Raw genomic sequence first — 18,012 nt, 5'->3', positions numbered from 1 at the left:
GCCAGCCTTGGGAGATGCCTCCTTCACTATGTGCAACCTCTGCTGGGAGCTGTGGAGTTGGCCCACACCACCTTGACAAACTCAGTCTCAAAATCTCAGGAGACCCGCTGACCCCAGAGACATGTACAAGAGAACGTCCTATCTGGATATGTAAATAAGCACAATATGGCCACCATCAGTGAAGTTGTGATCCGGGAGTCTAACTCAGGGTTCCACTGCTTGCAAGTCATACTCCTCCTTAAAAACTTGGCTCCAAGGCCATCTACTCTGTGGAATTGTCCTTGCTCCCTAGCTCCACATGGATGGCCATCATCCCAGTGTATGCACAAGCTCTAGATCCAGTTTGCTTTGACCTAGGTCCCATATACCAGTTATCTTAACCTCTTTAAAACGTCCTCACCTACAACATGAAGGTACTACTTGTATCTCCCTAATGCCGCAGTGGTGAAGATTCTACAACTACAAGTTTATGTAAGAAGATTAAATGAAGATTATATGATTATATTATATTATATTTCAAATGCTTAAAATAGCACTTGGCACAAAGTAAGCTCTTCGTCAATGTTAACTCTTCCTGAGGTTATTACCGTCTCTGGATTTTCTGAATCCTCACAGGGTTTTGTTTATTCTCCTGGCATAAAACTATCTACATGTGCATTTTTCTTATAACTCTCCTCCACTATTTTGTTAGTTATTATCTACCTAATCATAAGCCCAGACACCATCTTCTCTGGTAATTTCTTTGCAGATGGTGGTACCTATATTAACCTTGCCATTGTAAAGAGAAACTGGGGGGTCATTTGACTCTAGTCAAAGCCTTATACCTTATATCAATCACTTGCAAATCCTGACGCTGGTATCTTCTATATACTTCTAAATCTACCATTCTATCTCCATGTTCTTTCCATGGTCCAGCCAGCCCTCACTTAAAGTGGTGAAGCAGCTTCTTAACTGGGCTTCTGGACTCTAGTCTTATTACACTACAATTTGTTTTCACACTGAAGCAAGAATAATCTTACCTTTCTGCATTTTTTCCCTCTCTGCTTACAGCCTATCTGTGGCTCTCCATTGCCATTTGAAACTATTTGGTCTGACCACACAGCACCTTTCTCCTTCCTGCCTTTTTAGACTCATCTTCACTACTTCTGCCTCACCCTAAAAGGCTAGTACCAAAGGACAACTGGCTCTTGGCCTAAGTAGTTATTTGTCTGGCATAACTCCTTCTCTTAGTTTAATTAGCTCTGGTATTACTCCCTCCATGCAACCTCTTAGACAGATTGGAGGCCACTCCTTAGTGCTTCCATGACACATGGAGCATTTTTCGACCCGCTGTGCGCTCCCTACCATGACCTCAAGTTCAACGGCCTAACATCTCTGATCACTTTTTCATCCACTTACTGTGGATGTACTTTGCACATAGTAGGTATTCAAAAAACAAAACAAAACAAAACAAAAAAAACACTGAATGGCTGAAGTCGTTAAATAGATTATAGATAGGTGGTAACTGGCACATATAATGCACATTATGGTCACTAAACAGCACTTGTTGAAGTGTTCTTTGAAGTAGTTTTCATAACTTAACTCATTTAATCCTCACAACAACTTTATAAGGTAGCTAGGATAACTATCTCCATTTTATAGGTAAGAAAACTGAAGTACTGAGAAGTTAAAAACTTTACCAATATCGTGTTTCCCCGAAAATAAGACCTAGCCGGACAATCAGCCCTAATGCATCTTTTGGAGCAAAAATTAATATAAGACCTGGTCTTATATGATATTACATGATCATATTATGATCATATTATATGATATTATATTATATTACATTATATTATATAAGACCCAGTCATATATTATAGTAAAATAATGCCAGGTCTTATATTAATTTTTGCTCCAAAAGACGCATTAGAGCTGATGGTCGGGCTAGGTCTTATTTTCGGGGAAACATGGTATTACATAGTTAGAAATTGATGACACCGATGTTAGAATCCAGAAGTCTGGCTGTCAACCTTGTTCTTGACCCTGAAGCTATAACTCCTATCCAGATAGGGGTACATGATAAATAAACAGCCACAGATGATATATTCTAGTCCCAATTCTGCAGGTGAGAAAGTTGAGGTGGAGGAAGTTTAGGGAGAAGCAATCCAGGGAAAAGGAAGAAGGCTGACCAGGGAGATCATCATCCCCCCTCCTCACTAACTCAGGGCAATTGCTTAGCCTCCTTCAGCCTCCATTCTTCTTCAAGTGTAATGTGAAGATCAGACCACGTCTCAGTTTCCTTCCAGATCAAATTGGCAATTCCCTTCCGTTAGGTAAACACCATTAAGGGATGAGTGTATGCCAGGCTCAGTGCTAAGTGCAGAGACACAAAGACCAAATGTATCTCTGTCCTGGAGGAATCCATCTTTTTGTGGAGGAGACAAGCACAAACAGACAGTATCTATGGACATTTCACAATGGCCACACTGCAATTACAACCAACCCAAGACAAAACGCTATCCAGAAATGAGTCATCAGCCCCTCCATAATGTCTTTTCAACTAACAATTGCCCAGAACAATGAAGCATTCTCAAGTCTCCTCCCATCTACCCTCCAGGGCCCCATTCAAGCATCACCTTCCTTTACAAGAGAAGAAACAAAGGCACTGCCTCAAGTAAGTCTGCCAGTTACCTGGTGGTAGAAGCTACTGCCTTCTCCATTCCTGAGCTTCTCCCAGACCTGAGGTGGGCTGTACAAGACAGGTGATGTTGGTTTTCCAGTACAGGTTACATGCTTCAATGGATTTTCAGATTTACAGCTGATTCTTGAAATTGTATCTAGTTCATGTCCAACTCCATGGATAAGCTGATTCATTTAAGGCAAACAGCATCCAATAAAAATACATTCTGAAGGAAGTGAATGAGCAGGGTATTGTTGCCCACCTCTAATTTATTTTTTAAAAAATACTATCAGGGGAATTTCTCAAGGACCAATCCTCATCGTATCATTGCGAGATGAGATAGTTAAAATAAGTATGATCAAAATATAATTTGAAAATACACTCTGAGAGTTAGCCTTATATAAGAGTACAGTCTTCAGGGCCAGGCAGGTCCATATTCAAGTTCAGCATCTCAGTAGCTGTGCAACTTTGGGAACACTCCCTGACACCTCTGAGCCTCAGTTTCCCCATATGGACAATAGGAATAAATCAGATCTGTCAGAGCACTTAAAAGAATTAGAAATGTAGCTTAGTGACTGGTATAGAGTAAGGGTTAAAAAATAAACTATTAAAAAACATTTTATTAAAGTCTTAATGATTCAGAGATTGATTATTCCATTAGAAGAACGGCATGCTTTCCCCTTTCTTCCTCTTGCTTCCTGCCTGCCCACGTCACAGCTGCTCATAAGCTATTATTCCATAAGATAAAAAATGAGATAAAATTCAGTTCAGATGGCACAGCAACCAAAATGGGAAGAACAACAGGCATTGGAGTCAAACAGGCATGGACTTGAATACTGAGTGGCTTTGGACAGGTTATGTAACCACCTTGAGTCTTAATTTCTTCATCTATAAAATGAGGAGTAATCAGATCTACCTTCTAGGCTTCTTAGAAAGATTGGTGTGTGTGTGTGTGTGTGTGTGTGTGTGTGTGTGTTCAAACACATGCACACATAAAACTCTGGCACTGTGATTGGTCAAAAATAAATAGTCAGGTAGGAAAGTATTAGATCAGTTCCAATAAGAAATGTAGTATTTGGCTAAATTAAAGCATGAGCATCAATCACAATTTGTGTTTAAAACTTCTGCCAACAGCTTCACCACCATGGATGGCCAAAAGAAGTCCCTCTCATGACAAAGGTCTTGCATCTAGTGCAATCAGATTTCATTTCCTCCCTTAGGGACAGCTTGAGTATCAGCATGAAATGGGATGACTCTGTGCAGGTTGGGTCCCAGCATGGCAATACAGGTGACGGGAGAGTGGGGGCAGCAGGTAGGCCTCATGGAGGGCTAGAAGGCCAGAAGCAGGTCAAGCTGGAGCTGACACCTTATGACATCCTTCCCACCCAATGCCTGATGCCATGCATTAACAAGAGTCAGCAAGACCAAATGAGAGATTAGGATGTTCCTTTCATAACCATTACCTTCACTAGCTCTAGAGAGCGCTTCGGCTATCACAATAAAAACGACAGGGGTTGACCAGCTGTACAAGATCACATCTTTGGAGGTAGAGGCAAGCAGAACAGAGAATATTTTCATTGTCTGTCTTTGGGAAAATTATCAAGCCAAAGATTAATGAGATGCTGACATTGGTAGGATGCATGCTTTTTTATATAAACATTTTGATTTCATGTTTCTAGTTTTGTTCACAGAGATCTCTGAGTCATCAGCTCACATCCTTTCTCCCTTCATCCTTCTTAGAAATGAAGACTACATATAAGATGCTGACAATCCAAAGGAAAACATGGAAACAAAAGACAAAAATCCAAAAGTCACATCAACATACCATAAAATATCTGAATATTTGTATAACCCTCCTGGAGACCCACTGTGTGTCATCCTAAATGTAGCACACAGAGATATATTTTGAATTCCTTCTTACTTACTAAATAATGCTCCCACTCAAAGTGGAAGGACTTCAATTTCATGATAGGATGGAGGATGTTTTCCTGAAGCTCCTTATTTAATGTCATCACACTGTTTAGAGCAAAACATACCTGTCAATATCGGTACTACATTTTGCTGAAACTTCTATTGCAAAGGAGAAATCTTATGAAAAGTTTCTCTTTTTATAAAAAGGGAGAATTATTTTTAAATATTGATGTTGAAAATCAAATCATTCTGAATCATCATTTTTATATGAAACTTTCTGCTGTGGACAAAATGGAAGATCATGGTTTCACTTTATCCAACACTACCCATAAGAAATGCTTCATGCATGGAAGTGTTCTTTTTTCATAAGGCAGCAGCATTTAAAAAAAAAAAAAAAGCTCTGGCATCGCTCTTCAATATTGTTGTCTAATTAAATGGCAATGGAGTGGATGCATAAAAATATGCATCAGAGGTGTGTAATGTGTAATGTGAAGAAGAGTAATCAAAGCCATTCAACAGGATTTAGGAAGGGATTTCAGTTGGCAGCTTACGAGACAGGAGCATATAATTTTGCTAATTTGAAATAGGTATTGTAACGTATAAACATTACTGCTTTGCATATTTTAATGAAAACTGCCTCTACACCAAAATGAATCCTTTAGCTTGAACTCTCTGTATACCACAGAGCTTCTACCTATTATGAGTTCAGCATAAATAAGAAAGGCACGCCAGCTGCATTAAAAGAATAGTCACCTCGTTAAAACAGGTTAAAACCAAGCCCCTTATTCCAAGCTACTACAACACCATAAAGTAAGTCTGATGACAGGTGTTGTATTAAATTTTTATACTGCTATGAACTTACACTCACACAAACCAAATCTGCATGTTTCCTTTGATTTACACCTGCAACTTGTTAATTCAAGGGCCTTTATTAAAAAAGTATAAATTTAGCAACATCTATAGATTTGTAAAACCTTATTAGCTTGCTCAAGAATCTAGAGTAAATTCATCTGGAGATGTATTTGCATGGTTTACAAAGAAATGGAAACCAATGATGACTTTTCCCAAATGGATGTGCCTGCAGATAATTCATTTCTGCAAACAGACTGATGTGAATTACCTAGACTTGGGCTAAAAGAGTTGAGAGAGAAATTTGGGTCCATCTGAAGCCGAAGATGTCACTTACCTGCCAGCTTGCTTCTCGCTGAAGTCCCTTTTTCCAGTCTTCTTCCAGCCTTGGGGAGGTCTCATCCATTGCTGATGCTGCTTGCACAAACTGGATTTGCCAGTCCAGTAGTTGTTACTCTCTTTCGTTGCAAGCCTCTACCAAAGCGGCAGCGAGTGCAGTTCAGGGGCAGACTGTCATGGAGAAAATGCCATGCCAGAGGATAAGGGATCGGACAGGAAGAAGCCACGTGGGAACAAATTTGGGATACATGGGGCTACTCTGGCAGCTGCCAAGTGGCCAAGTGGGAGGCTAGCTCAGTTATTGAGCGTCCAGAGATTAGGAACGACCAAGCTCCAGGGCCAGTGGACAATGGGTCATTCTTATGCTTCTGGCGTAAAGGTCAGAGGAGGGAAGTGAAGGCATGCTCTATGCCCTAGAAGTATGCATTTTTATGTGTGCTCCATCTTCTCCTCATCCAACACACACACACACACACACACACACACACACACACACACACACACACACACACCAGAATTTGTATTATTCTGCAAGGTTGCATCAGTGGACTGGAGTATCCTGGAAGAAACAAGCTACTTTACACAGAAGCCACACATTTCATTTGAACATATCTCTCCCAACACTGTATGAATCACTCAGCAGCCAGTAAACATGAAAAATAGCAAGCTCCTTGGGGTGAAAATAGACTCATTCCTGTAGTTGAATCCTGAGCATCTACAATCCCTGCTTTCTACCTTCCCATTCCCCCACCCCCGCCATAAGATATTCTGCAGCAGCATTTCCCCCTGACCATGGATCTTCAACCCCTTTTCCAAACCATTATCCAAAATGCTCAGAGGTTTCCATTTGGATGGACTCCTCAAAATTTGAGCTCAACCAAACCAAACTCATCCAAACTCTGTCCTACTTCATTACTGTTTGTCACACAGAATGATCCTCCCTCCTGCTTATCAATGTCACGTACCTGTAGCTTTAAGATATGCAGCTGGGAGTTACTGTCATGGCACCTACTTCTTTTCAGTTAGAACAGTGGTTCCCAAATTTGACTGTACAATAGAACAGAATAAAATCAACTAAGAGGCTTTGTAAAAATACTGTTGCCGAGGACTCATTCCCATGAGATTTAATTGCTCCAAGATCCTGGTATATATTTTTTTAAATCTCTCTGGATAATTCTATTGAGCACCCAGAATGAGAATCACAAAACTCAGTATTATCATTTCTTGTTTCTCTAATCTAATCACTCAACTGATGGCTTGAATCCCCATGACCCTGCCAGTACCCATCCAAACAATGCTTCTGCCACCCATGACGGTAAACTCCCTCCCTCCCAGCACTTCCTGTTCTTTGGTTGATAGCTTTGTCTCAAAATGAACTCATATACGTCTCCCTGTAACGACCATAACAACCATGGCTGTACTATTTTTGTAATTCCATAAGGAATTAAAGCCTATTCTGTAGGACAACCCTTCAGAGAGCAAAAGACACTAGTGGCCCACGCTCTCAATCTTCTGCTAAAGTGTGTCTTTTTCATGTCATATCTTGCTAGTTCCTTCATCAAACCATGTAAGACGGTGTCAGGTAATTTCTCCATCCTGGATGCAAGTCTCAAACTATATTCCACTATCTCTAGTGATAGTGATTATTATAATATTCCAGAAGCAATTATAATATTCCCGCTGTGACCTACCATTGCACAGAGTCTAATAATCATATACCTTATTTGAAAAATTCTCACAACAATGGCCACCATAATAATAATAAGAGTACCCAGCCTTTTCTGAGCATGGAGCTCGGTACCCAGCCCTGGGTTAATTGCTTTATTAACCTTACCTCAATTATCCTTTGCATACATTTTATGAAGTCATCATTATGCTCCTGATTCACAGATGAAGAATCCAAGAGAGACAAAGCTATTTGCCTAGGTGATGGGACAAGAGTTAGCCCAGATCAGAGTCTAAGGCCTGTGTTTTGGTCCCTGCTTCATACTTCATACTGCCCTTTCATGGAGGCAGTCCATATCACAACTCACTGATGTGACATCACAGTCGATGAGTATGCATGTAGGTTTGTTCTCATCTTCAGATTACACAGAAACATGTTTATAGACTAAATTGCCATATAAATCTACCTTGCCATTATTTTCCTTTTAATAATCATAAGACTATACCATCTACCTCAGCCTAGCAAAGCAGTTAAATGCAAAATCCTTCCTTTACTTGCTTGGCTCCTCTCTTTTACTGAGAATATTCAGATGCTTCTCCAGAGGTTACCCTGAGGTGTAAGAGAGAAAGGCTAGAGGAGCAGGGGTCCAGAAAATTTTCCTAGAGACCAAACTCAGTGGAACTCAACAATTCTCTGGTTTTCCTCATGGCCTTGAAATGCTTATGACAGGATTTTATGTTTAAGAAGAAGAAGGAGAACAAGAAGGAGAACAAGAAGGAGAAGGAGGAGGAGGAGGAGGAGGAGGAGGAGGAGGAGGAGGAGGAGGAGGAGGAGGAGGAGAAAGGAAGGAAGGAAGGAAGGAAGGAAGGAAGGAAGGAAGGAAGGAAGGAAGGAAGGAAAGAAAGAAAGAAAGAAAGAAAGAAAGAAAGAAAGAAAGAAAGAAAGAAAGAAAGAAAGAAAGAAAGAAAGAAAGAAACTGAGAGCAATTATTTTTACCATTTGTATCACACCATATGCAAGGTAGTTGAATCAGTTGTTATGGAAAGCTGTATACAAAGAGGTTGAACATATAATAATTTTTGACGTCAAAGAGATCTCGATTGGATTGGCAGCTCCATTATTATGTAGCTGCGTGTCCCTGGGCAGGTTACCTAACCTTTATACCCACCAATAATATGCCTGATTTAGGCATATTATTGTTCATCAATATCTGGTTCCCCTTCATTCTAGAAACATAGCAAGACTGCATTTCCTTAAACTCCTTAAAATTAGGCATAACTGTGACTTCTTTTGGCCAATGACCTATAAGAAAAATGACGGGTATCTCTTTCTGGGGGCAGGCCTTGCTTTTAAGCCCACCTCTCCCTAAGTGCGGTGGTTGCAAAGCTTATGTTGATATGACCTGTTGTAACACCAAAGCAGGCTACAATGCCGAGCCAATTCCTGGAGAGCAGTGGCCTTGGAGACTCACCTGGACCAACGACAGACATTATGGGAATAAGAAATAAACTTCCAGGATTATTTATTGCATCAGTATAACCTAGCCTACCCTGACCAATACACTGCCCTTACTATACAGAGTTGTTGTAAGAATAACTAACTGATCTAGCTAGAGCATTTATCACAAGCATGGAATAAGCCTGAAATATCATTTTAAGAAGATTCCATTACAAGCCCCACTTCGTTCTACCCATTTCCCCGTATTTTACTGTTTCCTCCTTCCTTTACAGCCTGAGTTTTTCCTGTTCATAAGTGAGTAGCATGAAGTGTGGCAATTTCCATAGATGATGTCGAAATATGAATTTTAAAAAGAAAGGGTAAAAGCATTCAATAATGCAACGTCACTCTGTCTCAGAATGCAAACTCAGAATAGCGTGACTTTAATTCTACTTATCATTTAGCAAGGAAATTAATGAAAGCAAAATGAAGCCTCAAATAATAAATGTAGCTCAGTATGCATTCACTACTGATAAAATAAAGTACACGTATCCAAACTGTAAACATAATGAGAACATACATGACTACAGGAGCTTATTAAATAGCATAGCTTTTATTCACTATTCTTAAATCAAGCAATCAAAAAGGAATTAGTTTTGTTTCTATCTTTGTTAAACATTTTCACGAAAGGAAGTTTTCAACTATGAAAATCAAGTATAAGGAAACCATGAATAACAGTCTGGCCAGATCACAGCACTGACATTTCAAGACATAAGCATACTCTGGAACACCACTAGGAGAGCCTTTTTTAAAAAAATAATTTTCAAATTCACGTGCTAATAACTATACCGTGTTATGCATTGAACTTTGTCCTCTCAAAGAAATGTGTTGAACCCCTAACCTCTAGCACCTCAAAATGTGACCTTATTTGGATATAGTGTCTTTACAAAGGGAATCAAGCTCAAAGTTATTAGGTAGGCCTTAATCCAGTATGACAAGTGTCCTTACAAAAAGTGAGGAAAGGGAACAGAAACGCAGACACACACAGGGAGAACACCATGTCAAGATGAAGGCAGAGATTGTAATGATGCATTTCCAAGCCAAGGAATGCCAAGGATTGCCAGCAAATCACTATTTTTCCCTCAAGATAAGCAGCTTGTTAAGAATACGCTGACTAATAACAAATCGAAAGTGTTAGAATTTGTAACATTTCCTCATGGAAAAGTTATATATATAAAAATGAAATAGGAAAAATCTATACAAAATGCATTGTCAGTCAGCCTTCCCTTGGTTTTAAGGAAAATTCCTTTAACTTACATAATAAAAACGTGTGAATACTTCATTTTAAGACTCAAAAGGCTAGAAAATAAAGAGTTTTCCAAGTGAATTAAACCATGCAGTTCACGGTGTTCTGTGATGGTAGAATACGGCATTTGAACCTGTTCTATTAGATGCAGAAATTCGATCTAGAGGAGAAAATGAAAGGAACCCTGAGGTGGAGGGGGCAGGGGGCCACTGATGACAATAAGTACAGAGCCAAGGAGTCCCCAGGCGGGGAGGAAATGTAATGGCCTTTTACCCACCCATAGGATTTTGAACACACTCTCACTTAACACCTGGGCTAGAATTTTTATGAGCTCCTACCGCCCTTTTTATTATACATTCTCACTCTAAATCCATTCTCAATGAAATTTTCCAAGAGATTTTCTCACAAAGTTTTACTTCTGTTTTTGCTTTTTTAAAATTATTATTATTGGAAGCTAATGATGAAGTGTTTATCTTCAGAAATTTGCCTCACAAAAAAACTGGAATAGTGTATCCATTCCACAACATCAGAGATGTCCGCATATTAACGGTAACAAAACAAAACAAAAACAACTATCATCGGAGTGATAAATTTGAAAAAAATGAACTCTGGTGTTATAGTCATATTTCAGAAAGGAAGAAGAAGAAAAAAGAATCCTTGCCATTCCCTCTGTAAAACATCTAAGCTGTACTACAGTGATGCCCACGGGATTTAGGCCAATAGCACACTGTGGCTCGTAGAATGATGCTCTCTCATAGACTCACACACTTTGGCTCCCACGTAGCTGAGTTGTATACGTACCAAGATTCCCTTGTGTTTGTTTCCAATCCTATTATCCATCTGTGCCCATCAATGTAACTATATAATTTAATTAAATAGCACAACTATAAAATATGAGATTCAATGGAAAGGGAGCTGTTGCTTTCATGAAACTAGTCGAATGTCTTGGAAAGATCCAATAAAGTATTGTCTATGTCTATGAGTTTTTGTTTCTTTATTTGATTGTCGTGTTCCTTTGTTGCTTTCAGTTTTATATCCCACATAGCAATAGTTTAGTGGTTACCAGAGGGTAAGGGTGGGGATGGTAGATGAGGGTCAAAGGGGTCAGATATATGGTGATAGAAGGAGAACTGACTCTGGGTGGTGATATGATATATAGATGATGTATTACAGAATTGTACACTTGAAACCTATGTAACTTTACTAACCATTGTCACTCCATTAAACTTTAATTTAAAGAAAATTTCCTTTAAAGAAATTGGTGGTATAGAGGCAGGGATCTTAAAAATCTACACAGACTCCCTTCTCAGATCACACTGTCTTTAAATTCTTAATTCACTTTAAAGAAACTGAAACTGAAATTTGTAGAGAATCCTTTAGGAATATAGTTTATACAAAAAGAAAAAAAAAAGACTCCACAGTTCCACTCTGTGGGCACCTACTTAGGAATAAAGGCCTTGGTTCCATAGCAAAATAGTGGTGAATAAATGTGCATTTATGGAATTTAAGCAAAAGTCAAATGTTTTGTGTATATACATGATTTATGATCCCCCAACTTAATCAACTTATGTGATTAATCAGTCAACAACCACTTTCAATTGTAGGAAATAAAAAGGCGCCTACGTTAAAAAAAAAAAAAAAAAAAAAAAAAGGTAAACCAGGAAGGACTTCTTAACCTATGCATAATGAACAGAGATAGAAAGCAGTAGATTCAAATTTTCAAACCAAGAAACAGAATCCATTTCAATACCTAAGTCTACTTATATCACTTACGTGAGAAACAGTCTGGTTATAACTATAAAATTAAATGTTGTATAAATTTCAGCCACGTAGACTTCAATTAATTACTGCATGGTATTACTGTGTCTTCCTACAACTGTGTAATAATAACAACTGCCTATAATCGGAAGGATTTAGTAGACATTTATTGATGAAAATCAGATGATTTCATCCACAGTGTCTGAATTACTTTGATATGTTTGAGCCTGAAGCAAAATAATGTAATAAAAGACAACATACAGATGAGAACCTCAATTTTTCTCTACATATGAGTCTGTCGCTGATTTGAGAAGAATCAAATCTAAGTCCGACCAGGTGAAGACATTCCATATATCATCCTTCCCAATTTAATATAAAAATAATATCTCCCTTTCCAGTATGTTTATATACTGTTTTTGCCTTTATGATATCCTGGACATTGAGGGAACCCAGAGACACAGAGCATTGCCTTAGCAAATATTAAGCACAGCAGAGATGAATTAAAGAATACTTTCTTAAAGAGTTTACTTCAGGGGCGGCCGGTTAGCTCAGTTGGTTAGAGCGCAGTGCTCTTAACAACAAGGTTGCCAGTTTGATCCCCACATGGGCCACTGTAAGCTGCGCCCTCCACAACTAGATTGAAACAACCACTTTACTTGGAGCTAATGGGTCCTAGAAAAACACACTTAAAATAAATAGAAGTTTTAAAAAAAAGTTTACTTTAAAGACTATCTGAAGTCATAAGCCTCCAGAAATAATGACCAATGGACTAATGAGTAGAGTGAGAAGATAATATGAGGAAGAGGAATGAGAAACAGGTTACATGGTAAGCTGGAAACATCTTTCCCTCTACACGATCCCCTATACCTCCCAAATAAAATCCTCCAGTAGACTCTCCTGGGGCTAAAATTCCACCAGCCATATCTTTTGATTTTAAAAACTTTTCAGTCACTATCTATGAAATTGCAAATACTCATAGGAGGGGTACCCTAAAGCTTTCTATCCTAACACTGTCACAAGTTATTTTCCAGTTTGGCTTGGAGAGTAAAACTCTTTACAATCAGGCATGGAATAAGGACGAGGGGCAAGAGAAACCTCAGAAGAGGAGAAAGGCTTGGAAGAGAGGAGGTGAGGAATTGCCAGAGTCCCTCAGGCACAAATAAATTTAAGAAATATGAACTCAAACACTCATGACAACTGAACTGATCAAACACCAAATATTTGGGATTGAAGATTATTTAAGAACCATCCAATTAGTGTACATACTTGTAACTTATACCTAGGTTCTCATCACTGTTATAAAATAAAATGGAGGTGGGAGGTGAGGCACATCTCTTCTCTCTTATTCCTAATCTTAACATCTTAATACAAGGGGAATCTCAGATACAGCTCGAGGATTTCAAACTCGAAGCAAATTAAGATGGAAATTTGTTTGGAAGGTGGGATAAGGACTTGTTACTCAAACTGTACAGACCAGCATCACGTAGGAGCTTGTTAGAAATGCAGAATCTCAGGCCCTACTCTAGATCTACAGAATTTCATTTGCATTTTAATGAGGCTGATTCCTCAAGTTTAAGAATCAATGGACTCTGGAGACCTACCTTAAAGGTCTGTTTGCATAGCGTATAGGTCTATTTGCATAGATTGAAACAACTACTTTACTTGGAGCTAATGGGTCCTAGAAAAACACACTTAAAATAAATAGAAGTTGAAATAAAAAGTTTACTTTAAAGACTATCTGAAGTCATAAGCCTCCAGAAATAATGACCAATGGACTAATGAGTAGAGTACGAAGATAGTATGAGGAAGAGAAATGAGAAACAGTTTTATTACTATTATTATTATTTATTATTATTATTATTATTATTATTATTATTATTATCAAGTGTAAATTCAAAGTGGCTGAGGAACAGAATGGTTGATAAATGTTACAGGGAAGACTTGAGCTCCTCCCTCCACCCCAAGAAACTGCTTGATGCTACCTCTGGAGAACCTTCTCAATGATTTCACTTCCAAATTATATAAGGATTTTTATAAGCATGATCCAGTAGGTGTGAAGGGCAGGACTCCCGCCTTTAAATCACCCAACATCCTCGACATACATAACGATTCCACTTACTAGTTCAGAAAAACAGCTGATGACAAGTGAACGATACCTCCTACGAACATTTAGATGACTGATATTATATAAATCAATACTGAGTGCCACAAAATGTCAGAAAATACCAAATGAGGAGAAAAGAATCAATAGATAACCTTGGAATTAAATGAGTGATGAATAATCTTTACCAACTGAAAGAAACTAAACCATGAAAACCAAGTTAAAGCAAAATCAAAGATCTGGCTTACACACACACACACACACACACACACACACACACACACACACAAACCAATATAATTTAGAGGTTAGGCCACTTGCAACAAACATGGCCGTTCATTTATTTTTTCCAGGAAAGCATTATGACAAGAACTACAAAATAAGAGCTAAATTCATACGTTCTAGCTTCTGTCTGAACAGGCGTAATATTTTTAAAGTTCTACAACAAATGAACTCGAATTTACAGATGCAGACCATGTATTAACCTAGCAACCATGAAACTGAGCACACATTTGTTTCAGAGTTTCAGGGTGTAGGAAGTAGGGGTAGGGAGACAAATTCTACAATTTATTTAATTCACTTCATTTTAGATTTCAAATGTGCCCATTAGAGCTACCAGACAAACCATAAATACATAGACAGACCAAATGTCAGAATTCAAATTCAAATGTTTTTCTGAGTCCCAAATTGGCGTCAGAGATAAATCCAGCCCTGTAACAGAAATCAAGATAAATGTCTTTCTTCACGAGTAAACAGGTGAAAAGTGGTATTTTTACATCATTTTATTGTTATTGCTCATGGATTCTAAAAGCATGAACTAAACACCTACTATGTGCTAAGAATGGTGCTGGGTACTAGTGATTGAGAGATGAGGGAAACACGCAAGCCCTCACCGTCCTCTGAGAAAGACAGTCAGCTAAGCAAACCATTTCAGCCCCAAGTAATATCTGAGCCAAGGAGAAGGGGCTGTGCTCACACCACCCCAAGGATCCATCCCATTCCAACCTCCTGGGCCCACATAGCTCACCTCCAGGAGTTCTGCTCAGACTGCAGTGTCCTTGGAAAAGAGTGACATTGAGTCCCTGTCCCAACCCTTAACATAAAATCTAGATTTAAGGTTTGGAGTGGTAATGTTTTAAAATAAAATAGTCTCTGAAATGTGTCTACAGCCGTGCAGACCACAGCACGACTAACAATACTTCATGGTACCCTGACCTCTGAATTATTTTTCCTTTACAGACTCATCTCCAAATCTAAATATCCATGGGTGCCTACAAGACACTGCAATCCACACAGACAAACTCTCCTCTGCTAGATTCTAGTCAATGATTTACATAAATAGAGAAATCGGGAAACTAGGGTCCTTCTGACCTAATAGCCCCAAAGCCATTTCCGCAAAGGTCCCCTTCAGAGCCAGACCAACTTGAGATCAGCAGAGATGTTAACAGTCTTCTGAATGGCATTTAACAAAGATGTTCTCCTTTGGAGCAGTGACTTCCTTAAAGTCAGAGAGACAGGAGCACACACAAGCAGAGATTATAAAATGCAGCTGCTTCTGGAAGGTTCAGGTAGTAGGTGGGGACTGTATTTCCTGGACTTGGGCAGAAGGAGCACGATTCGGGACCTTGGGATTTCTACCTCATTGGAAAAGACATCCTCCCATGTTCCCAGCTGTCGATCTATCTCTCAGGCAGGGGTTGTGAGCTGTTCTTATTTATTGAGGAATGGCAGAAGAGGCAGAGATGGAAGACCTCTTCTCCAAGAGACAGTCCATGTGGAGCATAGACACAACACTCATTGAAGCAACTTCTCATCGAAAGCTGAGGCTGCCACCCTACCGAAAACAACACTGGGAATCAGGACCGCGAGCAGATTTAGAAACCAAATTCAGCCAAGAGCATCCTGCAGATGATTGTTAAAACAATAAATATATATCAAACCAGGGGCTTGAATCATGTCAAAGCTCCAGAAGATTCACCAGCCCCACCCTTTGTTACACTAATAGACTTAGAGACCAAAGGATGTTGACTGCTTACTACATGCCATGGGCTTCAATCTTTAAAACAATTCTGTAAGATACTATCATGATTACTCTTTTACAGAGAAACTGAAGCATAAAACAGTTGAATAGCTTTCCAAAGTTCTCATGGCTTTAAAGGAGTGGAGCCAGGAGCAAGTGGAGATTTCTAGAGCCCATTTTGATAGCCACCCTCCCAACTGCCTTCCTTTCTTCATCAGCTGCCATAAAAACTAAAGGAGGTGATGGCATCAGCACCAGATTGAAGACTCACCTCAGGGGCTTTTCCAAGCCACATCCCAGATGCTGATAATATGGGGATCCACTCAAAGCAAATGGAAATGATGGATCCGGAAGGAGTGTGGGCAATGCAAAGGCATGAAAAACACACATAAAATGGAGAAAGCAGAGCCATCCAGCACAGATCCCTCAGGCTCACAGCTGCACAAGAAACCCTAGTCTCTCCTTCTGGTCCAATGGGTGCTCACAAAGTTGTTTGCTTTTAACATGCACTTAATTTTAAATGCCTTCTTTTAAAAAAGGAAGAAGCAGCAGCCTTGTAAGTTTATAATGAACTGGAATTATAGCTGCTGCTCTGTTGCCGTGTGTTATTTTTGGCTGACTGTCCCACTCTTCTGGATTCCGATGGTAGGGTGCTGAAGCTTGCTCTAGTAACACAGGCTGACTGCTGTCCCCAAAGGACCCTGAGGGAAATGAAAGGAACTATCTCGAAGTCTTCAGCAGACAGGGAAGGTTGAACATAAACTCCCACTTAATGTTTTCTCCAGAAAGAATCAATTCATTATCTTTATTTCCGACACAGTATTTATGAATTTCCTTTCAGCGGGGCAAACATCACAACTCGCTGCTGAAATACCACGTGCGTTTTCTTTTCCTCCTAAAGAAGATTAAGGCCAATGAATAAAAGAAACGGGGATGTGGCCCCTATATTTAGCTCTCCTTATAACATCATGTCTCACGGGTATTAAAAATAGACCCAAATCACTTGAAGACATTCTGAAAAATCAAAAGCAGCATAGCTTTCCAAGAGGAAATGTTAAATGTTTTCTGCTGTCTTTCTAGTTGAGAATTTTTAAGGAGCAAAAGCACTCAAGTGGGCTCCCCTGTCCTTCAAGACCTGGTCAGGGTGGTGATTGAGGTTTTATAACATACTCTGCCTGGTACCCATCATCTCTTCAGCCTCGCTTCTTGGTGGATTGGAGTTTAAGAGAACTCTGGCGTGGTCCTTAGTGAAAAGTGTGAAATCGTCTGTGTAGAGAAATTCTCCTGTTAGCAACCTTTTCCCCAGCCGGAGTTCTGACACTCCCAAGGTCCCTGTCAGAGAGAAATCAGCTCAGATTCAGTTCACGGAACACAGATGTATTATGTGTGATGTGCCAGGCAGGGCAAAGGGTGCAAGGAAAAGGATGGAACATCCTTGGTAGAGAAGGTGCCGGATAATTTCATAAGTAAGTAAAGCTTCCAGGTGACCACAGGCAACAGAATTCAAAAAAGTGACAGGTGACAGCTTGTTGGAAGGTGTCAGAATGGACTTCATGCTCGAAGTGGACGATGAAGACAAGGGTGGCGATAGGGAACTCAAAATACCTGAGCCCGGTATGGAAGAAGGTCAGGAATTAGCTTAGGGTAATGCCTCTTGTCAAAATACATGCCCAATAAACCTAGAGGAAAAAGCCTTGAGAATCAAAGAAAAGAACGTCCAGTTGGAGAAATCACATAAAACTTGTGAAATCACATAAAACCTGCCATTCACCAGCTATGCAACTTTGGACAACTTATTTCCTTTCCCTATGCCTCAGTTTCATCATCTGTAAAATGGGGATCGTACTCCATTGGGCTGATGTGCTGATTAAATCATCCTATGAATTTATAACACTTGGCTCGGTGTGTGGCATGTGGTTCAAGGAAAACACTCAATAAATAGATGGAACTCACTCAAGTGAGAGCT

General features: G+C 39.5%; 1 protein-coding gene across 4 annotated transcripts in view; it reads right to left on the bottom strand.

Moving 5' to 3' along the window:
- The window catches only part of PPARGC1A (PPARG coactivator 1 alpha), a 626,509-nt gene that overhangs the window by 278,531 nt on the left and 329,966 nt on the right, over positions 1–18,012 (bottom strand). The window contains exon 3 of one of the 4 annotated variants that reach the window (XM_081048184.1): positions 5,757–5,929. The exons of the other annotated variants lie outside the window; for them this stretch is intronic. Coding sequence (XP_080904310.1) covers positions 5,757–5,825 — 69 coding nt within the window. The 5' untranslated portion in view covers positions 5,826–5,929. The remainder of the gene's footprint in view (positions 1–5,756; positions 5,930–18,012) is intronic. 4 annotated transcript variants of the gene reach the window in all.

Source organism: Rhinolophus hipposideros, assembly GCF_964194185.1.
Source record: "Rhinolophus hipposideros genome assembly, chromosome: 1".
In the NCBI taxonomy this organism is placed as follows: Eukaryota; Metazoa; Chordata; class Mammalia; order Chiroptera; family Rhinolophidae; genus Rhinolophus; species Rhinolophus hipposideros.
This window is presented reverse-complemented; position numbering and strand designations above follow the sequence as displayed.